The 25,768-nt window shown below is 41.8% G+C and overlaps 2 protein-coding genes across 2 annotated transcripts in view; both read left to right on the top strand.

Moving 5' to 3' along the window:
• The window catches only part of LOC103714226 (CHD3-type chromatin-remodeling factor PICKLE-like), a 33,062-nt gene extending 27,505 nt beyond the window's left edge, over positions 1–5,557 (top strand). Inside the window, exons 30-31 of the mRNA XM_008801406.6 lie at positions 4,884–4,948; positions 5,029–5,557. Coding sequence (XP_008799628.2) covers positions 4,884–4,948; positions 5,029–5,259 — 296 coding nt within the window. The 3' untranslated portion in view covers positions 5,260–5,557. The remainder of the gene's footprint in view (positions 1–4,883; positions 4,949–5,028) is intronic.
• Positions 5,558–8,644: 3,087 nt separating this feature from the next.
• Positions 8,645–15,624, top strand: LOC103714225 (Calcineurin-like metallo-phosphoesterase superfamily protein). The gene is made up of 9 exons (XM_039126226.3): positions 8,645–9,231; positions 10,207–10,290; positions 10,392–10,426; positions 10,569–10,680; positions 11,549–11,637; positions 14,620–14,728; positions 14,831–14,964; positions 15,048–15,096; positions 15,342–15,624. The coding sequence occupies exons 1-9, from the start codon at positions 9,013–9,015 to the stop codon at positions 15,417–15,419; spliced, it is 909 nt and encodes a 302-aa protein (XP_038982154.2). The 5' UTR covers positions 8,645–9,012; the 3' UTR covers positions 15,420–15,624.
• The last annotated feature ends 10,144 nt before the right edge of the window (positions 15,625–25,768 follow it).

Here is a 25,768-nt window from a genome sequence, read left to right as displayed (position 1 = left end):
CTTTCCTAGATCTTTATCTTCCTTTCATTACATGATTTTGTTTGTTTATGGTTTTGGCATCTTAAGACCATTTTGAACTGTCACCATCAGCTTCCATCAGCTTTGCTATTTTGGGTGATGAATACTTCAACAATTTCTCAAACTATGTATTTTGTTTGCATGTTGTCTATTTGAAAAGTACTAGGCTTAGCTATGACATTTGTGGTATTCCTCTTTGCAGTTTCTAGTTGTATCTATTGGCTATATATTTATTGGGTTTTACTGTTTTATCTAAGTCTATATTATGCCTCAAAAGGTTAACTAGTTACCACATCTTCAGGACTGTATCCTTCTAATTTGCAGACAGTGTGCCAAGCCTGTTGAGGCTTTTTGTTCAGATGGTGCGCACAAGTGTGTCTTTTCTAAGGCTCATGACATTTTCTCTATCATGGTGCCACTCTTCTGGTCATGTTCCCAAATACCTGAGTAAAATGGTGTCATTAAATGCAGTCTGTTAAAACCTAGGTTGGACCAGCTGTTTTGATCAAGGTCGAGCAAAACTAGATACTTATACCAGTATAGGCTATACACAAAGTGAAAAATTCTTAAACCTTGCATAATTGGGAAGGTTTGTTTAGGATTTCTAGGTTCTCTAGCTACAAGAATTACCCATAAATTGTTAAATGTTACACTCAGTGCACAAATGTGGGTACATTAAATTAAAGTTTTTCTACCTAATTGGACTCAAAAGAAGTTCATTAAGACTACCTTCTGACATTTGTGTATGGGTTCACAAGAAATTTTAGAGACAGAAGGATCTGATATGCACCTACTCCTAGACCTGTCTGCTGAGTTACGCCCCGTTCGATGCGACGTTCGCAGCGGAATTCGAACGGGACGTCGTTCATCGTATGAACGTGCCTCGGATCGTAGAATTCAAAAAATTTTCTGGATCCAAATCCAGAAGATCTTTGAACTCATTAGGAAGGGGAGATTAGGATCTGAGAAGGGTTGATTAAGATTTATAAAACTGAAGCAAAATCAGAAGTTATTAGATTTGAAGATCTCATCTTCAAAAATTCTGCAGGTGTAGAACACCGCAGCCTGATGATCTATTCTAGGGTCCTGTTTGAGCCGCACAATTGTCCGGCCTTTACAGGTATCCACACGAGGATCTAATCATCTGAGAATGGGTCTTACCGGAGTGCTAGCTCCTTGCAAAGGCCTCTCGTGACTATCATAAGTTGGAATAAGAATCTGCAACTTACCTCCTTGATGAAGAACCTTTCTTTTTCAACCTTGCTCGCGATGGAGGATGAGGAAGGAGGAACCTTGCACGTGGATCTTCCTTGCCTTGCTACCGTGGAAGAAGAGGAGGATGAAGACCCCTTGCTGCCGTGGAGGAGGAAGAAAGAAAAGGAGGCGTGGAGAGGAAGAGGAGAGAATTAATTCATAATGTCTCCCTTGCTACCCTTTTATAGATTGAGTTTAGGGCCTCTCCTAATCTTATTTGGAGTATGAGACTGTAACCCACCCTTGGATTAATGCCAAGTGTCCAATCCTTGTTTTTATAGATGCATGACATGTGTCCACTTAATCATTTGATTAATTTTCTAATCACATTAGGATTCCTAATCTCATTAGGAGAATTAATTGATTTGGGAGCATGCATCCTACGACGCCATGTGGATTTTAAAGTATGCATAGTGTGAACATGACTTAAGTCATATTCATCCTACGACGACATGTGGTATTTAAAATCTGCACAAACCTTGGTTTAATCAAATTAACCCAATCATGAACCCAAATCAATTTGGGTCAAACCCAATTTGATTTGGCTCATTAAATCAGTCCAATTGCAATCCAATTGCAATCAATTCCACTTAATTTTTCTTTCATTAACTTACTAACGCTTAGTGGGTTAATTCAATCACCAATCATATTGATGATTGATTTCTGTTGTGATTTCAAATCACAATTATGATAGTCTGACTAATTAAATCCTCTATGTGTGTGATCCCGTAAATTCTATTCTGACGGGTAGTGAGACATATTGAGATCTCCATCTCAATATCACTGAAACTCCTTTCAGTGGACTGAAACTCCTTTCAGTGGACTGAAACGATTTCAGTTCTACTCTCAGGGTTCACTGATCACCAAGTGAATGCCTTCGAGTCTCACAATCCACTAGTGATACCTAGCAGTATATGGTGGCAACCCAGCAGAATGGAATGTCTGAACCTCTAGGTGCAGTTAGCGTATGATATAGTCCCTCTATCATGGATCCCGATGCGACGGAGGTTATGGATATCTCGTCAAACCCCATTGTCCGTCATATGTCAAATTTATACGACTTCCAGTTCGAGATATGGAAAACTCTTTTTCCAAAATACCTGGTCAGGAATTTATCGAACTCAGTCTCATAAATCACAAAGGATCACTCCTAATTTATCAAGGTCGATAGATCCCATCTAGATGCAACCCTATTCCAAAATGAACCTACTGTAGCCAATCCACACTACAAGGACCCGAATGGCTAGGGCCCAAGTTCACATGCTCGTCAAACTACAGCAACCTCATAGTGAATAGCTGAGGCATCGCAGGTCAAAGGACCAGTCATACAACTGCAGCATAAGTAGTCACTGACGAGTGGATAGACATCCATGTGACTACTATCTTTGGTCATGCTCAGTACTTTGTTTTCTAACAAGTACTTGCATAATCACTCCAGTATCTCTACACCGTGGACTCGAGATTCGTCCATCTGACTAAGTGATCTGTGCACTAATCTCAGCGGATCGATCACCGTTCCTCGTGATGGATCCATCGATCAGGAGCATTTAGAAATTAATCCCTAATGACACATGCCTCAAATTCTCAACTTCTTTGAGAATATGTGTCATCATCTATTAATTTCTTGGACAATTCATGGACACATACAAAACATGAATGAAAAACAAATTGCCCAATCTTATTTATTAATAAGAGTCAAATTACAAATTTATGCCCTAGATTACAAATATGCGTCAGCCACGTTGGCTTTTAGGGCATACTTCTAATACTGTCTCCCACTACAACCTATGTAGTGGAACATCTAGCAACATAAGTTCTAATCAAAGGCTCATAAAGTCAAATTAGCTTTATCGTGATTCTTTTGAAAGGCCCTAAGAAGTGAAGTAGCGCCCCTTTTTTCCCCATATAATAAGTAATATAGGGGATAGGCTTGCTGTCAATGATTTTTTTTCTCCATTTTAATCTCTGGAATTGGGACCTAAGAGAATGTGACACTGAAAATTGATGTCTGAAAATTTCAACAGAGGTGAAGACATTTGTTTCTACCATCCCTTTCTCCCCTCACATAAAATACTTGCTGACAAAAAAGTATGCCACTTGCATGTGCCTAATAAAAAGGTTCCAAATTTATAGATCTATTTGATTGGATTTTCTTTTTTAGAAAAACAGTGAGGGTATACATATAGGTATACATATAGTTTTATGTTTTTGCATCTAACTCATTTTCCTTTCAAGACTTGTTTTCCTCCAATATTTCTTTTCTTTAGTTTTTCCCTTTTTCAAATTGTCATCATCCATACAAATGCTCAATAGAGAAGAATTGGCAATCTATTGACTAGAATCTAGTCTAATTGACTGAACCTTGGGTATGTCAGGTTGGAAACCAAAGCAGCTTGTTTGAATATTATTTCAATTGTGAAAAAAATAGCTAAGAGAGGACTTCATCATGTCTTTGAGAGTACTCATTCTCTGCTTTATTACATTATCTGTCTAGTATATGTAAATTTCCACCAATGAATAACAAAAAATCCTTAGAAATCTTAAGTCTGCTATCTTTTAGCACATTCTCAATAATCATCAATGACTACTTGTTATGGGCATTTAACACCTGCTGCAGTTTCCTTATCCTTATTAATTCTGGAAATGTGTATGATGCTCTATCCTTGGGCCTCTCTTGAGCAAAAGGTTATTACTATGATTCCTCAATGCAACATCATCAGATGTTGATATATGCTACCTTGTTCGAGTACGTCAGTATTCAGTCTTTCTCTGGCATTCTTTTAGTTTAAGATGAATCTTCTAAAACCTTTCTCTGGCATTCTTTGGTACAAGTTGGTTCGTGGTACCGGTACTCGTTCTGCTGCCCGTGCCAAGTATCGGGTTGCTACTAGTATGGTACGGTATGCAACCGGTATTGGGTGGTATGGTCCAGTATGGCAAACCATGGTTGCCACACTGGAGTCAAGGCTCTGTTGCCTGATGTTCCAAATGACTGAAAGTTTATTGGCCTCTGAACCTTCACTCAAGTATTTAATTGTATAAAAAATGTTGTTTGCATACTTCTGCATCTTTCACCATGCATTACATAGATAGTGTATGAGCTATGGCTTATTCATCTGTGGTACACCTCAAGTTCCAGTGATACTTTATGGTCTACTGCTAGGAGATTTGTAGGTCAGTTCAACGACCTCGTTAGATTCTATGGCCATTTGTATGGGCTTTTCTTGGAGGACAGTTTTGGTTGGCCTCAGCCGTTTATCTTATTGCAGGATGCATCTTTCATGATTTTTTTTCCTTTATATGTCATTTTGGGGGAAAAAAGGATTTTTTTTCTTTGTAGTGTGAAATCACTAATTTGCATCAAGAATTACAGCTGATTGGCTTGATCATTGGTTGACGATCCATTTCTGGGTACAGCTGAGAGGAGGTTTACAGTATTAGCATGATGGTTTACCTGTTATATTACCTGGATGTGCTGAATCTCATGACCATATTGTCTAGTTCAAAATGAAATAGATGTCAAAGAGTGTTAATTTCTTAATGATTTTATATATATATTATGTTTACTTTTATCAGAGCATTTCTGTTGCTGACTACCATCTAATGTCCAGCTCCAAATGCACCTGCATATGATGACAAAGGTGCCTGCTTGGAAATGCCACGGCTTTATAATGAGGTAAGTCATAAATCATAAGACTCGGTTGATGCATGCTCATTGTTGTTTCAGCAATTAATCTTGTTCCTTGTGTCTTGTAGATTTGCAGGGTGGTAGAAGACTACGCCGTTGACTCGGTCCAGGCATACTTGGATGACAGATCCGCAGGTTCTAGGCTAAGGAAGAAGCTCCGTCCCCTTGAAATAATGTGTGAAGATGTACAGCGAATCCTTGCAGTGACATGTCAGAGTGATGATGCTGCTGGAGGATCAAATAATGCAAATGCTGTGGGAGATGATGTTCTGCCTGGAGGCAGCGTAGGTGGTGGGTGACAACAGAACTGGAACTGGGGTAGAATCCTCACAATCGGTGCATGCATCACAACCAGATACGAAGGTTACAGCTTGCTTATCGGGCGCTAATCAGACAACTGACAAGGTCATTGTGTTAGACGAGTAACAAGAATATCACATTCCATAAGATGACAATGTTGTAGGCCAAATGGGATATTCAATCTTTAACTTACTGTAAGACCTAGGTAAAATAAAGCTTTCTTACCATAGTTTGTGCCATTATACTGGAGCAACAGTTATTTACTATAGCAATTTATGACTTTCATCAGTTTGATCATTGCATTTTCAACTCATGCGTGGTTTCCTGATGAACAAGCTGCCAATCAGGATAATGTTGATCGGTCAGGGACTCAACCAGCCGGCCTAGAAGCTGCTAGCCTTTTTGTCTAGAATCTAATGATGCTGTGATGATATGAGCATTTTGTGGTTGAAATTTAAGCATGCAGAATTAGTTTTCTGTGCCTTGCTCCAAGATCATGGTTCATTTTCTTTATGGTGTTGTGTGAGATTGAGGTTGCGCTTGACATGTACGTTATCAAGGTTGGCTTGTGAGCCGTTGCAGATGTGCTCGTGTTCTGTAAATTATGGGAATACAGCATGATCTAGTGCAAGATAACTCACATCATAAACTCTGAAAAGAAGAGAAATAACTCCCCCATTTACTTTCTATTAACGTTTCTGCTGTCCATGTTCTGTAATTCTTAAACAATCAATATGAGGCTCCTCCATGTATCTTCTCAGGCAAATGAAGGTCGTGGAATGTTTGCCTTCATTCCTGTGGGCCGGCCAAATCAGTACACATTCTACGCCCATGGTCTTCTCGTGGCGGTCTTCTATGGTGCGATGAAACATATATTATGACAGGTATAACGATTCTTCCTTAACTTGAAGATTCTGTGGATCTATAACCTATATGTATCCATATATGCACATCATTATGCATGCTACTAGACTATTTTATAATAGCATACTATTTTTATGTTATTAATTTATTATCGAGCCTCTAATACTTGCTAGGAACTCGGCCGAGTTCCAGAATCGGCTGAATGCAGCTGATTTTTATGTTGATTTGAGTTGAGTTTTTGAATTTTTTGAACTAAGACCTGCATATCAGATAAAGGATAAGGTATACCGTGCTGCGATCCCCTGATCATGGATTCCCACTTCCAGGCTCCACCAGGCGAGGGATCACATTCCATAAGATAAGTTATAAAATATACGACGTGACTTTCATCATCTGTCACTGTAAAAATGCCCTCCCAATAATCAAGCTAGTGGACTCTCCACTTGAAAGCAAATTTTATGACACAAGATTTTAGATCAGGAGTCAGGACGATGGATTAGAACGGCGTTCAGAGCGAGTCAACCGTGCTGGTCCAGTCACTCCCAATTTTCAGCAAGCACTACTAAAACTCTTACCACTTTCCTCCGAAACTGTTAAACTGTTTTTAATACGAAATAATAGCTGTTTTAACTTTTCTTTTTGACATTTTAACTTTGACTGCAAAATAACTCTTATGACAGCTTTCATGGATCATTACAAGGAGAAACAACGGTGAAATACTAGCAAAATTTTGGGTTAAGCATTGGATGGAATCACCTTAAACAATGCTATACACCAAAAAAAAAAAGGAAAGAAAAAGTACCACAAGTAAAATCAAATAAGAATAAAATAACTTGCTTGTATCATAATTTAGAGAATTTGTTATGGTGGAGAATAAACTTGCTGATACGGCACGACCGGACTAGTCCAATTTAGAATGGATGTGGCATCTTGCAGAGCCAGACCAAATCCATCTTAGTCAAATTAGGAAGCATGACGAGCAAATCAGAAAAACTCCGAGGCCATGTGTTATCCGACGAGGAACACTGCAGCTCGCATATTCCTCAGCTCGACAACTTGAATCTCTCCATCTCGGTAGCTGATTTTCTCCATGCATGGAAGTGTGTTCTCTCCATCAGGCTGGAGATGAAGATTATCAAAATAGCCTTCAGTGGTTATGTCGAATCTCTAAGTGATTACATCGAATCTCAGACGATTATTAGAACAACCTTAGGCTGTTAAGATATAATTCTCAGAAGATTTAAGATTTTAGCAATAAATCAACTCAGAAACCTCCCTCAAAGATTGAAGCATTGCTAATACCGGCATTATAAAACTCTTTATTTTTTTTTACTTCTTCTTTTCCATTTTCCATCAAAAAATCTCATCCGACTTAAACATCAGAGGAGTCGGTCAGAGCGAATTCAATGAGCTCCTTGACCTTATTTATTGTCTTGCAAATTCATGAAAGCAACCCACGCCATTTATCCGGGATCGGGAGCAAATATCATTTTATCTATTGATATAGAAAATTCAAATTCAAAAACCATTTAAAGTTGACGAGCAAGGTTACTATTCTCATTGCATAAACATTGTTATAATAGGATAATAGTTTGATAATATTTCTTTTCTGTTACCCAATTAGATGAGTACCTCTACCAACTACGTCGCAGTCGGCGTTGGTGCAAGACAACAGGTGGGCATCATCTGAAAGACTGAGAGTGAACGGTGGCAGCTAGTTTTTTCCGTTATATAAATAAAAGATAAAAATAATAAGCTTTATATATAATATATATATTTGATAGGATGCATGCTTTATATAATTTTTGCCGTATCTATGCCTGCCAAATTTTGCAGGCGGAGCCAAATAAATATGGTTTAGCGCTAGGGCTAGAAACAGGCTGCGTTAGGTCGGGCCACTTCCCTATCTAAGCTTGGCTTGAATGTTTTTTTGGCTTCAAGCTGAACTTAGGCTCGAAAACTTTGAAAAAACTCAGCCCGAGCTCGACTCAAACCCATACTAGAATCCGAGACAAGCTCAATTGGGCCTACACAAATTATTTGTTTGGGCTAAAAACTAGATCGAACTAAATTAAATTGAAGCTTAATCTTCCAATCTTTCATACTATAGCTTCACATTTTTTTTTGAAGAAATACTATAGCTTCATATTAGCAACCACCTAATTGTCAAAGGCATGTTTATCAGAAAAATAAATTGATAATATAATTAGAAATGATATTCTATTTTTTAAGCCGTTCATAAATTAGTACCTAAGTTTGGGCTCCATTTCGACTTCAAGCTAGGTCTGGGTTTGAGTTTGGCTCCATTTCGGATCCCGTCCGAGCTTGAGTTTAGGCCAGGCTAATGATATATCAGAGCCCAACCTAAAAAAATATATGGATTCTATATTTAAGTGCAAATCGCGTCCAAAATTTTCCAGACCCAACCTGTATAGCCCGATCGGAAGTTGGTCCGGTCGGGCCAATTCCAGCTCCACCTAGCGCTCTCCCTCTCTCTCTCTCTCTCCGCGTATGCATAGTGCTAATGATAAATAATGAATGCAAAAAAGACATCTCAAGCCATAGCCGCAGCCTCCAAGACCGTTGCGGCTGTAGTAATACTGTAACTGCCGTTATTTTAAATCATTAAATAAGACTGGATTTTTTTTGGTACAGTAAGGCTGGAGATTGGAGTTGAGGTCCCAGATCCGGCTGGCCGGGTCTTCTACCTCTTTTCTTCTTCTTGTGATTGTGGTTTCACATTATCATCGCTTCAATGATTGCTGAAAAGGAAAGGAGACTTAGTAGCGAGGAAAAAAAATAAAAGAAAAAAGGAAAGCAAGCAGGAAAGAAAGCAGAAGAGCCGCGTCGGCCTGTCTTAGGTGGTGGGAGCGAGGGAGGCTGATCAAATGGCGGATTTTGGCAGGAAGCCGTCGTGGGGCCGAACGCTGGTGATCCAGGCGGCTCTCTGCCTCGCCCTCTACGCGGCCTTCAACATTGGACGGCCCCAGGCGGCCAGAGATGCTCGCCTCCAATCCAAGCTCCACCGGGAGTCGCTGGATCTCTACTTCCTTAGCGTCAGGGGAGGCCTCCGGAGCCCCAGAGAACAAGCTCATCTCCTCCATCAGGTTGGGTTGACCTCTTCTTGACTTCTTGCTCCCCTTTTTGCTTCTTCCTGTTTTCGATCGGATTTAGCGGGCAGTCTCACCCCCTCCTGTTGCGATTCTGGTTTTGTTTTACTGGAAAAGAATTCGGCAAGGTTAAAACGATCAAGAATTAACATGCAAATAAGGTGTTTGATTATATCCGTAAATTGCTTAGTAGCCCGATGCGCTTCCCGTATGGCTGTTCTCGGTCAATGCAACGAAAATCCATAATAAGAAAGTACGGCATGAGCACTGACCGAGGAACAAACCTAATATTTGGCTGAAGCAATAAACATCCTCTTCTCATCATCTTTTAATGTTGTTTGTTAATCATTCTTTTCATGTCGCTTGCAACCATTTGCCTAAAAAAAATGAGCTTCTTCTTCGCATGTAACCATTTGCCAAAAAAATTGAGCTGCTTCTTCGCAATATCCTGCTTACAATTCTTAATTTGCTTCAGTTCCGTCAGTTGGCCTAATTATGCCCAGGTACATGACATGGATGCTCAACATAAACAGGCCATCCCTAGAAGTGAGAAGTAAAACATCAGAAGGAAAAAATCTTACATTCTCTGTCCTTAATGTTCTTGAATGCCCTTATTCAGAAAACCTTACTATCATGCCAGAATTTTTACAGGAGTAATCCACAAAATAGAGTGTAGCGTAACAGTGGTCGATGTGTCCGTTATGCGGCTGATATTGATTATCATATCACCTCTGGTATCTTTGTTTTTAAAGTTATATTGAGTGAAGTTCTGTCAGGTAAAAGCACCAAACAAAACACACTCTTTAACTTGAGCCTTTCACCCTCCACCCTTTCTCCTTCCTGTGTGTTCATCCCATCACTTGGAAGAGACTCACATTCGTTCGGTTGCATTTGTAATATACTGCTACCTTGTATTTTCACCTTTTTTGGGCTTTTAATTGATTGTTTCACAAATTTGTGTTGTTGATGAAGATGGACAAGGCAGCAAAAATCTATAAAGCAAAGTTCGTGGTGAATATTGGGGAACTTGGGGAGGATGATCCACTTTTGCGGAATGTAATGTCAATATCTTAAAGCATTAATCTTTTCACAGATACTGTAAAATTTGATTGCCTTGCTACTCATTATAACTTGTAATCGTAGTTGTCCCTTTGCAGGCCACTTTTCATTTCCCATTGGTGGAGATTCCCTGGTGCATTATCCTTCCTTTGAATTAAATTTTCATATCGAAATAATTATTTCATAAATTTTCCTTGTTTCAAACTTGGCATTCTTATGAAGAGAAACTGCAAAGATGTATCACTCCTTTAACCATAATCTATGGAATGTCATAGGTATACGACCCCAGTTTCACAAGGACAAGTGAATGGGAACTTCTTGAAGAAAATCAGAATACCTCATGGGCAAGATTTAGACATCATTGCTGTAGATACAGGGCCATTGAAGGTAACTATATATCTTGTATGTTTCTAGTCGATTGTAGTGATCTATGCATTATCAAGAATTTATGGTATTTAACTTTTCTACAATTGGTATCAACACAAATTTACACAAGATGCTTCTAAGAGCAAGCATGAAAAAATGGACTAAAATAGTATTCGATATTTAGCAACGATACTAAGTTAAATAACAACAGTAACGCACCCCTTGGGTGATATAAATCCCCGTATTTCCTCTATAGTCAGATAGGTATATTCTTTTAACCTCATTTGAACTTTCTAGAGTTTTTTCCTTTTGTCAACAACTGTTAGCTCATTTGGTTAGCACCTTGCACCGAAGAGCTTGCCCTTGGTGGATGTCCAAAGTCCTAGTTTTTTTTCCTCTTTTCCTTTCATCAAGGTGTTTCCCAAAATATTTCAAATCAATGACTACTTTCTGGTTGTCTACTTTATTTTCATGAATTATAAATTTCTCTCATGCCATACTCCCAGATTCCAAATGTGTGGCTGTCATTATGACTATTACATAACATAGGTATATATGCATGCTGGTACTTGTTCTTTTGCCCTTGATGGCAACCATGCTATAAACTATAAACGATTAGAAGTTTGAATTCATAATACATTTTCTTTGCTGGAAAGCATGATTTGGAACAATATTAGACAGTATTTTCTCCATGAAGCTTGTATAATAGAAGTAGCCATTGCAGATATATTTTCTGTCTGGTTTGAACAAAGAAAAAACTGCATTCATATTTTGCTGACGTTTGCTTCTTGATGTCTCTGTTGCTATAACATGCCCTGACTTGTATGCTTTTTTGCAATTAGGTATTTGCTTAGATGTTCTTATGATTGATTTGGTTTGATTTTACAAGAACCTTTCGCATGTGGAACAACTTAGCAAGATTGGAAGTGACCAATTGCATTGGATAAAGGGGACTTTAGCAGCAACCAATAGCAACTGGTACGGGCTCTGCTTACTTGTCATCCAATTTAAATTATGAGCTCTTACTTTGGTAGCTGAAGTAATCATGCAAAAGATGCATCTAGTGTGACCTGTTATGATCACAAATCCTTTATTATATGCATTTTGCATTCTCTATGTTTCTGTTTTAGTAGAACTTTTTTTAGCTATAGCACATTTGCATTTATGTGCATTTCATGAATCCAACTTCGATTTAAGGAGCACCCTATTCACTACTGCTGAAGTCAGTTGCTACGCTATGCTATATTTAGACATACATCATATCTTAAAAAATATGTGAGCAGTTATTGAAATTTAACAATTTGATAACATAATTATGTAGGTATTGTTGTAATCTATGTGTACAATACATCCACTACGAGTATCAGAACAGCGATAGAAATAAATTAATGTTACTGATTAATAAAATAATGCTCATGGGGGCAGTGAATACTTTAAGCCATAGTTTAATGATCTTCATTTAGCTCTTGCAGAACCATTTCTTTAAGCCTTTGAAGATGAGGGACCTCATGAAAAATGCAACGAAGAACCAGGATTCTTGGGAGGTCTTTGAGAGAAACTTGACAAAAATACATATAGTGGATATGATTTCCTCCTCTATCACATGTGCCCACATCGTAGTTGCCATTTATGTATCTTCATTGGGCATTTGTATGCCCTTGATCTGTTACCTTCAAAAAATAAAAGAAGTCATTTGGAAGGTTCGTCTCTTTCCTATAGGAAACAATTGCTAGCACACTTCTGTTACATACATATCTATTGTTTCATTCATCTGATCAATTATAAATTGGTAGTAGTTCCATGTGCTTGTGATCAGTACTGTTATAAAATGTGTATGTTTCAGTTAAGAAATAAATCAATTCCACCCCAAAATATATCATGTTTTAAGACTGATCTTGTCAGGTTGTATATAATCCAGATTTGAAAGCTCCAGTCAGGAAAAACTAAAAACTAAAATGGGAATTTTTTTCTTCCAAATCAATTACAAGATTTATTATGCATGGTTCCCTGATATTGTAATTTTCCTATGTTCTTAAAGATCTCTTCAGCAAAGGGAATGGGACAATTCTTCATGTTTTGTTAGAAAGTGTATCTCTTTTAGAATTTTTATCACATATGTAAAAGTCATTGTTTTGCAACATAGTATTGCCCAAGATAGATGATTTGATTTGTTTCTTGAACTTGAAAAACTTGTAGAGATCTTAGGAGAACAATCACTGTGATTTGGCTGAATGTGATTGCTCTCTGTTTGTCCAGATAGAATGAGGTGGTTGCAGACCTTCAAACTTAAAAACAGAAAACAATGAATAATCTTCAAACATTTTCTGAATGAAAAGTTAAAGTGCTAGTTGAGCGACAACACTATCTAAAGCGAGATCTCATCCATTCTAGATCCTATTTTTTTTTCTCTATGTGATTCTTCTTTTAGTTGTTTTAGTATGGTTCCGTCCATCATATTCATGAATTACTTGATAAGAAGACACAATGCATCTTTATTTTATTTGATTGATACACCTAGAAATATGCTGTTGGACAATTTATGACCTGACCTAAGTTAAGAAGGTTTAGGTTTGGCATAAACTGGTCTAAGTCGTATATAGTTTGATCCAACTTGACCGGTTTATGAAAAGGGTTAGGTTTAGATCGAATTCTTGAACCATTTAACCCATTGTGACCTGTTTAATAATTGGGTTGAATCGACATGGTTACGACCTGACGTGTTTAATTTATTTAAACTGCTTTAGACTCATTTAAAACCCATAAACTTGTTTAGCCTTCTCCACCTTGTCTGTTAAACAGGTTACATGGGTCGGGTTTGGTTATCCGCTCAATAAAGAGGTCAGGTTCGGTTTTGTATACTTGACCCATTTAATAAGTGGTTTGGGTTTGGGTTGACAAATTTTTGACCTAGCCCGACCCATTTGCCACCCCTACTTAGAAGAGCATTAATAGTTGGGTGTATAAACTCTCTAAAATTAGATAGTTCTAGCATTTATGGATGAAACCCTATAACCATAAGTATCTGGTCTATCAACAGAATAATCATTTTACTTCCAAGAAACCTCATTTATAATGCGGTCAAATTAGTTTATTAATTTGACCCTGATGAGATTTTTTAAATACTCTATATTGGAGGTCAGCACTTGATCACTTTGCGAAATGAGGTTTGCATCAAAGTAGAATATTTGATAGTAAGGTATCTCCCATGGCATATTCTTTTGTTGGTTGACACATGGCTTTAATGCAGTTAAACAGCTTAAACGGTCGTTTTCTGTTTTTGTTTTTTGAAGCCTTAGACATCAAACTTGACAAGTAGTTTTTAATTTTCTGGCCTTGATTATTTATTTTTGTCTTCAAAAAGTTCCTTCTTAGAGTCCTTGTATCTTTACTATTATATACAAACCTATGTTGCTCAAGGAACTGTGAGATGCCCCATTTAAGGCCTTGTTAGTGACTGCCTTCTAACAAGTACTTGCTCTCATGAAGCCTCAGTTAATCCAATGACGTTTAGACTTCTGGATGGCATAGTCCATGTCATGGCTAAAATTGCATGCAATATATTATGCTTCAGGCTAGAAAATATAATACAATTAACTAACATGCTAATTTGCATTATCTTAAGTACCTGCTATTTCTTTAAACTAGTGAAAATAACTTTATTCTCATATTGGCCTTGAGGAGATATTCTTTTATATTAATATCTAATGATCGATGTTTTTTTGAAGCACTCCACACAAGTGGAAACTCATTCATGTGAAACTGTTAAATAGGATAAGTATACCTGATTTAAATATCAAAATATTCTATAAGAAACTAAACAATTTATGGCATCATCATGGATAATTCTAATTGCATACTGGTCAGCCCTTTTAATATCTGAACAGTAGCTTTGTTCTTTCTCCCTACAATTATAATTTGTGTAATTGTTATAGACAACGTTCTTTTTTTAATTCAAGACAGGCTTATAGTCATTGGATTTGATCCATTGATTGTTTGTGAAGAAAAGCAAGGGACAGAAGTAGTAAAATTTTATGAGCCTCTGCACCATATCTTTCAAGAATTTGGAGTGGTGAGTTGGATCTTTATCTTAATCTGCTAGATTTTCTAATCTCATCATCAGCACTAATGCTAAAATATATTTATACCTTCCAATTGAAAAAAAAAACTTCAGAATGCTTACCTGAGCAAGCGGGGCTGCACTGGCCCTTATTATCATGATGAAGGCATTGTGTACATTGGAAACACAGGTCCTGCAGACAAAACACATAATGCTTTCTCAGCAAATGGAAATGCTAATATTTTTAGGTGAGTCGTGTTTTTTTGTTTTTCAAGAGGAAATTTGTCAGTTTGGCTAGCTACTTGACTTGAGTTGTCTTCTGCTTTTTCAGTGAAATGCACAATGGGTTCCTTCTACACAGAGTCAGTCCACTTGAAATTGTGGGTACCGTAAGCTATTGACTGATAGCTTGCTATTATTTGGTTCATTAACTACTCATAGATATAGGACTTATGATTTCTAGTATGTTTGTTGTAAGTTTAAAAAGGAAATGGTTCCTTTTATTTTGTAAACATGATTCTATGAGAACCCACATGCATGATCCTGTCAATGTATTTTTTTTGCTGTGGAAACAAGAATTCCTTTATCTTGTTTTAATTAATTATTTTTTCTATTCCTATGGCAGGAGTCCTACTTCATTGACTCTACAGGGAAAATAGTTTTTAAGGCTACAATCCGTCAGCATGGAAGGGAAGCCATCTGAACTGCATCATTAGAAATAGAAGGCTACTTGCTTTTTCCCTATTTCTATCTTTTTCTAAATTTTTTTTTGGGAAATTGATCAATTATTCCCCTTGCTATGCATATATTTAGTCATTTGTAGTAAATCATCAGTTGATGGTGTATTACAAATTTATTTATCTGAAATGAAATGGTGATGAAATGAATGTTTTGCGAGTTTTGGTTAATGCCACCAGTTTTCCAATTTTGTATAGTTTTTGGCAAGATTAATTTGAGGCAATGTACTGTTTCCACTAGTATGGGCCTCACCATGGATTCAATTTTGCCACCCCACTTATTCAATTGTTCAAAAAAAAAAAAAATCTGCTGCCCCACCAATGATACCCATTATTGGAATGTCTCCATTGTAACTTCGGATATTATCAAGATATTTGTCATTATTGACGTACTATCATGAACTAAATAATTAAAGTGAGATGAAATACTATAAAAAAGGATTTCAAACCAAGGGAGGTCTCAAATCAAGAACCAAAGCCTAGCATAATTTGGTCTCGCTCATGGAGCAAGTTAAGTAGCTAGGAAGCCGCTTAAATATAGTACTTAACATACTGAGCAAGGAGATTATCAGACTTAAGTAGCCGTCAAAGAGGTCAAGTGAGGGCTAACGTTGAATCAGGCCAATCATTTATGGAGAATGATGGGTTTTTTCCATTGATCCAACTGAAGGGATCCGATGATTAACAAGATATGGCAAATGGAAGAACTGTACTGTTAAAAAAGTTGGAGAAGTATCCACCTCAGATGCGGACGGCTACAAAACCGTTAATCGTACTGGGAATGTAGTCTTAAAAAAAAAAACTTTTTAGACAATTCATAAAAAAAAATTTTATATAAATGACGGGATTGATTGATCGAGCGAGTAATGGGAAGTTAGGCAATTCATGCTGTTAGGTGTATATTTGTACTATTTTTCAAAAGCAGTTTGGCATGCTTGATGGTAATGCTATATCTTTTCTTTTTTTCATAAAGAAGCAATGATGAATTTTCCAAGTGGAACTTTTTGGGTCCCTTGCCATCACTTTTTTTTGTTTTTTTGGTACAATGGCTGCTCACCCTCCTCTAATGTAGGACCGGCCAACAGAATCAGAGAGTAGAACTTGGCTTAAGTGCGAGGGAGGGTCCCCCAGTGTGGCCAAAGTATCTCTCCAGAGTGCTATGCAGCATACGATACAATCCAGTCTGCGGCGCTGTTCACTTCCTGTTATACGTGCACTACCTGGAAGGTGCTGCAATCTCTCAGCATCAGCCTGATGTTGCAAAGCAGGGGACTGCCCTCCCCCCTCCATCCCTCCTTCCATATCCAATCGATCACTGTGGCCGAGTCTCCCTCTAGGATGATGCGCTCAGCCTCCAACCTCCGTCTCGCATATGACACCCCTTCTTATGCTGCCCTGAGCTCCGCCTCTATAGCTGAAAACCCATCGATCCGCCACCCACCAGCAACAATCAAATGTGAGTCGCGGCCTCTAATTACAAAACCCACATCGCCCCTACCGCCAGCTCCTGAGCCACTACTATCGAAGTTCACCTTTAAATAGCCGGGGGGTGGGGACTCCCAAAAGATAAGGAGAAACCTGAGCGCTAAAGCTGTCGCTGAAGCTGCCGAGCGGGGGTTCCAGATGTCCCTGGCCATTCCAGATGTCCATGTTTTCTTTTTTTTAAGTGAACCGGCATCTCACTGCACTCGGCTATGAGAAGGCCCAGAGCAATTATAAGACAAAACATGATCTAATGCCTGCGGCACACGATCAAAAATACCCCATAATACAAACCTGGCACCATATTGTTGAATAGGTGACTGTAATGAAGCGACACAATATAGACTATCTACTACTACTACTGGCGTGGAGGTTTACTGCTATCACTACTGGTAGTAGGAGGCGTGGAGATCTACTGGTGTTCCGTACACATTGCACTACTCTGGGGCTTTCATACTCTGATGAGGCAAGACTTGGATGGTCTGGTGTTCTGCAGGCAACCAGTTGCAGCCATCTCTTCGTGGAAATCGTTCATGTCTCCAAAAACCTGTCCAAGATGTGTTCAGCTCATGTTTTTTTTCTGATTTGTCCAAGGCAAAGCTGGCATTTTGGCCCCTAATTAACCACCGATCTCCTGTATTTGGCTCTGAAAAAGGGGTTTACATCCATTGCAGGGAGCTTCTTGGGGGAATTGTAGCAGCATCCTTTCTTCATATATGTCATCTAAGGGGACTCGTTTGGTTCGCGAGAAAAGAAGAGAAGAAAGTGTGGTCAACGAGCAAGTAATAAGATGCCTCTTGTTTGGTAGGAGTTTTCAAAGGAGAGAGATGGGAAAGTTGTATTCCCATTGGAATATGATTCCCATATTTTATGGAAAAGTTACTTTCCCATGAGGCCGGAATCACTTTATTTTTATTTTTTTCCAAAAAGGCCATTCAGCATTAAAGAGGCATTAAAGACCTAATTTTTATTAAGGGCATAATAGAAATTATACATAACTTTCTCAGAAAAGTGGATGGCCAACCAAACATAAGCACTTTGGAAATTTGTCACTTTTCCATGGTCAACCAAACATGCTAAAAGTACCTTCCTAGGCATCTTCTTTCTAGGAATTTGTTTCCCAAGAATCATATTCCTAGGAGGAAAAATGCTTCCCGCGAATCAAACGAGCCCATGATATCTGATAAAATGGATTGATCTGAGCCTCCTTCCTTTTCTTTAAAGCATATGTTACTCTTTACTCCTTCTTGTTCTTTAAAATGGCTGTGCTTTTTCCTGCTGCTCCGCTGTTGATTATTTTTGCCTGGAGGATTGGGTGGTGGGAGAAGGTTGCACACAGTGCTCCACATGGTAGCTATATACTATTTTTGCTGCTGCTGCTGCTGCTTCCTTTTGCTTTCATTATGATTTTGAGGCAGTGATGATTTCCTTGGCCTTTCTCTTTCAGGTTAATTTGAAGCACTCTGATTCTGTGAAAAGATGAAGAAGATATTCCCTGAGCGAGAGATCCCGAGCGGGTGAGCGGGTGCACGGTTGCCTCAAGATTCGTGCACCGAGGGAGAGTCACAGGGACCTTTTGTCGAATAGGGGCTGGGTGTGGGAAATGGCGGATCACGGAGCTAGAGCACCGGCAACGCCGGCGTTGGGGAAGTTCGGTGGGTCGAGCTATCCTCTCTCTGGGGATGAGGCGAAGGCTCCTTCATGGGCGGAGGCGGCGAAGGGTGCGCCGAGGCTACCAGCCTGGACAAACCACCGCATCTCTCCTCAGGAGCTAGAGGTGCTACAAAGCAAGTTTACAGAGATTCTGGAGGTGCCGGATGAAGAGCTGGAGGGAGCTAGATCAGAGTGGAGGAGCTCCACCGTCATTGTGAGGAGCCTAGGGAGCTCCCTGATGCTGGTGGACTCGGCAGAGTAGTAGTATGGCTCCGGCTGCCGAGGCTTCCCTTGAACTATTGGAAGGGACCGACCATACTTCGAATCGCAGCGAGGGTGGGGATTCCTCTGGAGGTGGTTAGCTTCACAAAGTCGAGGAAGCGCTTCAGTTTTGCAAGGGTGAAAGTTGTGTTGGATTGTTCTGTCCCGCTGAAGCCGGGGATCTTTGTGAAGGGGAGATCGGAGGGGGCTGAGGAAAAATTTTGGCAGGGTTTCGTCTATGAAAACTTACCGGCTCCGTGCTCCCAATATGGGAGGATTGGCCACCCATCAAAGGAATGCTGCTTTCTCTCACCGGCGATGGTAGGGACGGAGGCGGTGGGAAGCTTGGACTCAGGAAAGCAGTTGGCTGAGGCGAGGCAGTCGGAGGCTTCGATGCAGGTGGATGGGAAGGGAGGCGCCTCGGGGGAGCAGGGAGTTTGCGGCCCTTAGCTGGTTACGAACCGTCTCCGATATCAACGGCCGGCTAAAGCTCCTATCCGGAGGAAGGAGACGACCAAGTCAAAGGGGAGACAGAATGCAGTGTCAACAGCCTCCCGTGTTGCTACGAGTCCCACCGAAAACTGGCCAGATTCGAGTACTTCACCAATCAACCTTGAGGGATGGCAGAAGCCATCCAAGGTCATCCGACGGAGGACGCCGGAGAAGGACGTCTCGGTCGCCGGCTCGGGTGTGACCAGGGCGGAACCGAGTCAACCAGGCTTAGACCCTGAGTCTTAGATCGAGTCGGGGAGGATGACGGGCTCGGGTGGGTCTAGTTCCGCTATGGGCCAGGCCGATGCAGGGCCCAAGGGGGAGCCCGTGCCGCGCTCGGGTGGGTTGGGTCCAAGCCCACTAAAACGGTCTGGGTCCCCTTGGGTCAGGGTTCTAGTCCGGTCTTACCGGGGGATGCGGCCTCCGACTGCGGATTCAAGGAAGACGGAAGGCGTCCGATGCTGGAGAAGCCGGAGCTCTCCTCCACCTCAATCGGCGGTGTGCCACCGGCCTCCTTGGGTGGAACCTGACCTCCGGGGAGTTGGCGGGGTGACTCGGGCCGAAGGCAAGGTGAAACAGGGGCGGAAGCTGGCGAGGGCCTTCTCCACAGCGGGGGGCCTGGTGGCGATGGGGGCGATATCGGTGGCTGGTGCAACACCGGGAAAGCCTGGGGCGGACCGACCGGGCGTGGCTCGGGTGGTAGATGGAGTCGGCTTTGGTTCGTCGGGAGTGGCCACCGGCAGTGAAGAGGTGGTCTCAGTTGGCACAGCGTGCCATTTGGCACGGGCAAATAGTGATCCCCTCTTCTTGGCTAAACTGGCTCACGAAGGGGAACTCACTGAAGATGGTCGTGACTTTGATGCCGGAGGGAAGCAGGAAGGTGCTGAGGACTCTGGTGTGAAGTCTGGGGATCCAGTGTGCAGTGCGGCACAGGTAAACAATGAAGGGGATCATATGCAGGTCTTGTACAAACTAAGGGCCTCAGTCAAGGAAGTGAGAATCGATGATTTGATAGGGGAGGGGCTTTTGAATGCAGAGGCAGATTGTGGTAGTGGATCCGGGGAAGTGGGCCATGTCAACTTGCCGTGTGATCAATGAAGGTTATTCTATGGAATTGCCGTGGAGCTGGAAAGATGAGGCAAACGGCTTTCCGTAGATTGGTGCATCAGCACAATCCGAACATTTGTATACTGTTCAAGACCCAGTTATCCAGGAGGGGCCTTCAGAAGGCAAGGAGGGTGTTGCCGAGGGGATGGGGATTCTATGCAGTAGAATCTCAAGGACTTTTCGGAGGTATCATTGTTACTTGGGCTCGAGGGTGTTGTCGTTTGGACATATTCAATGTTTGCAATCAAGAGGTGATCATGGTTATCTTGTAGGATAATAGAAGCTCGTGGGTCCTATCAGTCGTGTATGCGAGCACAAACTATAGGATGAGGAGGATCTTATGGAAGGAGGCTACTCAGTTGATCGGTCAGGGACACCCAATGTTAATGGCAGGTGACTTTAATTGCATTGTTGATCACCAGGAGATGATGGGGGGAAAACCCTTCTCTTACAAGAGGAAGATTAGGAAGTTCCAGGACTTCCTTATGCTGAACGGTTTGGTTGATCTAGGGTTCTCCGATCCAAAATTTACATGGTGTAATAACCAGCAGGGACAGGCCAGAGTCTGGGAGCGACTAGATAGAGCATGTGCCACTGCCGGGTGGATTCAGTGTTTTTCTGACTACTAGGTTAGACATCTGCCCAGGATCGCATCGGACCACAATCCACTATTGTTGAGCACAGAGGTACTTGTCCCCGCCCGTTCCCCTTTCAGGTTTGAGAAATTTTGGCTCAGTTATCTTCGGTCTTGGGAGATGGTATGGGAGGCATGGAGGACACCAGTTAGGGGAGATGCTATGTATCGGGTGTCTCGTCGGCTAGAGTTGACGAGGAGACAGCTACGGAGGTGGAACCATGAGGAGGTGGAGAACATCTTTAGGAGGGTGGAGGACCTAGAGGGGACTATCACCAGTCTACAGGTTCAGGAGGCTTAGAGGGGAGGTTTATTAGAGAAGGAGGTGGGGGAGATCAGATTACACTTGGCACTGCATGATTCTCTACTCAGACAGCAGGAGATATTCTGAAGACAGAAGTCGAGGATACAGTGGATGCAGAAGAAGATCGGAATATTATACTTTTTCATCAGGCGACGGTCATCAGGAGGCGCCAGAACAGGATCAGAGCTATTAGGGGTGAGGATGGGCAGTTGTCGGAGGATCCTGATCAGATATGGCAAATTGTGGAGAGTTTTTTTAGGACAAAGTGGACTGAGCAGTTGGGGGGTCGTAGTTTAGATGACATACCGGCGCCTGTGGTCCGAGTGTCGGCGGAGAAGACTGCAGCATTGATCAGGCTGGTTTTGGCAAAAGAGGTTAGGGAGGCGGTCTAGTCTTTGAGGGGGACAAGGCTCCGTGGCCAGATGGTTTTCCACCTCTATTCTTCTGGAGGCATTGAACGATAGTTGGACAGGATGTGACAGCCGCTATACAGCAGTTTTTTAGTACATCCGCGATGGCGACGGATTGGCAGCGGACCTTCATCACACTGATACTGAAACGGCAGGATGCCACTGAGCCAGGACACTTTCGCCTGATTAGTCTTTGTACGACCTTGTACAAGGCTACAGTAAAGATTCTTGCCGTCAGATTGAGGGATATTTTGCCGAGGTTGATCAGTCCGAAGTAGGGTGTTTTTTTGGGAAGGCGGAGTATTTCGGATAATGTGCTGATTGCCCAAGAGTTTATGTTTGACTTGCACAAGGCACCGATGAGGAGGAGCTTGATGGGGATCAAGCTCGACATGGAAAGGGCGTACGATAGGGTGAGTTGGGATTTTTTGATGCAGTCTATGCAAGGGTTTGGCTTTCATGAAACATGGATCGGCTGGGTTATGGGCTGTGTGAGGGCTTCTTCATTCGCTATCTTGGTGAATGGCTCGTCATCCCGATTTTTTGAGTCCGCTGGAGGGCTACGCCAGGGATGTCCCCTTTCTCCACTGTTATTCATTATGTGTGCAGACGCGCTATCCAGAGCCCTTAGGCAGGTGATGGCCACTCAAGAGTTGAAGGCTTATAACCCTGTGGTGGGGGGTCCCTTGCTCTCTCACCTACCTTTTGCTGATGATTGCTTGTTATTTGCCCGGGCTTCGAGGCAGGCCGCAGGGGTCCTCTGCAGGATCCTTTGGCACTATTATCAAGTGTCGGGGCAGCGAATCAATTTGGTGAAGTCATCTGTATGTTTCAGTCCGAAGATCAGGCAGGCAGTGAAAAATTCTATTTTGGAGACTTTGGAGGTGGGTGAGCAGGAGGGCACGTTGAGGTACCTGGGGGTCTCGATCAGTGGACGGCGACTGCGCAGCAGGGATTGTTCCTCACTCGAGCTTAGCATCAGGCATAGATTGGAGGGATGACAGATGCATACTCTCTCTATGATAAGCAGGATTACTCTGGTTCGGTCAGTTCTTACTTCGATCCCCATCTATTTATTATCCAATTCCTTCATTCCTGTATCTTTTGTGAAGACCCTTGAGCAGCTCTTTAGGAATTTTGTTTGGGGGAGGAGCATGGGAGAGGCGGTATCCACTTGTTGGCATGGGAGGTGGTGTGTCAGCCGATCAAGTATGGAGGCTTGGGACTGTTGTCTCTGGTGGCGAGACGGGAGGATCTAGCGGCACGAAATGCGACGAGATTTGTTCTAGAGCCGGATAGTATGTGGACCTCATTGATGAGGGCCAAATATGGTGCTTTGCTACCTGGAGCACGAGGGGGCCAGCTTCACTCTCTGGTTTGGAGAGAGATGTGTGCTAGAGCAGCGTTGCTGCTTCCAGAGATTAGATGGTCTATTGGGGACAGGCGGTCCATAGATGTTTTGGAGGATAGCTGGGTGACTGAGCAGCCGATCAGCCAACTTCCGACCATGGTGGACTCGACGAGGATTGCTGGATATAGGGTCAGCGACCTGATGGACCCAGATGGGGGCCGGTGGAGGGAGGGATCGATCCAGGAGGTGTTTGGGGAGAAGTTGGCATAGGTGATCATGGGTCTTCCAGTTCCTATTTGGGAAGTGCTTGACAGGTTAGTATGGCTGCCGACGGGTCGGTCGTAGGTACGAGCCAGGCATCTTCTTACTTTGATTAGTAGGGCGCCAAATCAGCAGATCGAGGGAGGATGGATATAGAGGATGCGAGTTCACCCGCGGGTGGCGCTTTTCGTCTGGAAGGTGGCATGGGATTGCCTACTGACCAGGAGTCTGCTAGCGAGCCGGGGCATGCGAATTTTTCAGTGCTGTGATTTGTGTACATATACAGAGGAGACCATTGATCATGTTCTATTACAATGCTCCAGGGCCAGGGAGATATGAAATAGGTCTCATGTTCCACTACCTCTCTCGGTGGAGTCGGCACGGGACTTTATTCACGTGCTGAGAGCATCAGTGCAGAGCCCTAGTTTTGTTGAGGCAGGCATTCTATTCGCACACTTGGCTTACTATATCTGGTTGGATAGAAATGCTGGACTCTTTGAGGGGAGGAGGTGGTCTTCGAGGATGGTGGTGGATCGAGTTGTGCTACAGGCAGGGGAGGTCACCGATGCTACTGCTTTGTTCTCTTCTGGGATGGCCAGGGACATATAGGGTACTCTCTCTGTTATTACAGCGACCAGATTCGCCCTTGTTTCATGGGTGCCCCACCCCTTGGTCATCTCAAGGTGAACTTTTACGGTAGTCGGTCGATGGACGGTGCTTCTGGAGGTGTGGGTTTTGTGATCAGAGTCTCCCTTGGTAGGTTGATAGCCGCTGATGGCCGTCGCATGCCAGGGCTCATCGTTGTTGGGGCAGAGCTGTGGGCTGCTTGGGAGGGTCCTCGGCGAGCGAGTGCATCTCGAGGGGGACTTTTCTATGGTGATCGACTGGATCCGGTGTGCAGATAGGTACAGTGACGGTCACCCGCTCATCCTAGAGACCCGGGAGATGGTGATTTTCAGGCAACACATGTGTACCGAGAGGCAAACAGAGCAGCTAATTAGGTCGCCTCATACGTCGCCCGACACTCCGGGGAGTTTCTTTGGACATCTGAAGCTAACATTCCCACTCTTTTGTACTCTTTACTTTCTTTAGATTTGGCTGGATGTACTCAAGTTAAAGCTACATGAATTGCCGTTTTCACCAAAAAAGAAAAAGAAGATATTGTAAACTCTTGTACGAATTTAGTAGAGAGACTCGGCTTTATATAAGTCTGAGTGTACATTTGTTGATTACATTTGAAAATGGAAAAACTATTATTTACAAGGAATGTATACCAGAATACCTATAATCATGGCGAAATGTGACTTGGTTTGACATCCTACAATTGTAGATGAGAGAGAGAAGATTGTGTCTTTACCGAGAATCCCTTAATCGAATCCAAATATAGAGGATTTTGAATTTGATTCTTATGGAGGAGATTGTGTCTTGACCGAGGATGTCTTAACTGAATCCAAATATAAAGAATTTTGAATTTTGAATTCGATCCATAACAAATATGGAGGATTCTGAATTTGATCCCTATCATTCTAAATGTGTTCCTGAACTTTCCACCTCTAGAAGGGAGTGTTTGTGCTCGGCACGTTACGACCACAATTGTAGGAAATTTAAACAATCAGGTTACGAGGCACATTTTTAGTCCCTGCACTATTCTGAGGTCGACCGGTTCCATCAATTTTTGGTTGGATTATTGAGGTGTGGTGTGTTTTTGCAAGGGGTAAGTTATGTGCTTCGCTGTTACTCGTGATAGCATGTCATTGGACTGTCAAATAAGCATGCTGCCCATAAGCAGCTCATTAAATGCTTGCTCGATTAATAAAGAATGCCAGGTCTCTTGACGACCTTACATAATGTCAAATAAACGGACACAGCTTAGCGTCCCATGATTCTGAACTCAAAATTTCTTTATCATGTTCTTGTCGTTTAGATGTGCCCCAATTTTTTCCGGTGTTTTTAACAGCCTTTTAATGTTCAGGCTTCTTCCAGGTTCAACGCTGGGGTTAACTAAATTATTTTTACAAGAATTATACTTTAGATTATTTTACTTTTTTTTTATAAAAGAAAAAGTTCTGAGAGCCTTACGAAGTTTTCATGTTATTCACTTCAGTTTATCTATGCTAATCTATGAACATTCCCTGCATACTGAGGATGAGCTCTCAGTCCGAATGCGACTACTTTCCTTTGCATTTGAATGCGCAGGGCTGGACGGCCGTGAACATCTGTTTGGTTATTTTCTTACCTGCTCCTCTTTATGCACGTAATAGATCCGTGCGGGCGTATGTTTAATCCTATATCAATTATTTGCTGGGTAGGTCTTAGGTATTTATACAAGATTAAGGCCCTGTTTGGGGGAGCTGTTGGCA

This window comes from Phoenix dactylifera, chromosome 2 (genome assembly GCF_051530095.1).
Source record: "Phoenix dactylifera cultivar Ajwa chromosome 2, Ajwa_hap1_PhDact_Kaust_v1.1, whole genome shotgun sequence".
Classification (NCBI taxonomy): Eukaryota; Viridiplantae; Streptophyta; class Magnoliopsida; order Arecales; family Arecaceae; genus Phoenix; species Phoenix dactylifera.
This window is presented reverse-complemented; position numbering and strand designations above follow the sequence as displayed.

Bases quoted from the DNA above. Each gene is read 5' to 3' on its own strand.
- LOC103714225 (XM_039126226.3), top strand. From the start codon at position 9,013: ATGGCGGATTTTGGCAGGAAGCCGTCGTGGGGCCGAACGCTGGTGATC. The intron at 10,427-10,568 runs GTGCATTATCCT...GGAATGTCATAG, and splicing joins CCATTGGTGGAGATTCCCTG to GTATACGACCCCAGTTTCAC. The intron at 14,729-14,830 runs GTGAGTTGGATC...AAAAAACTTCAG, and splicing joins TCTTTCAAGAATTTGGAGTG to AATGCTTACCTGAGCAAGCG.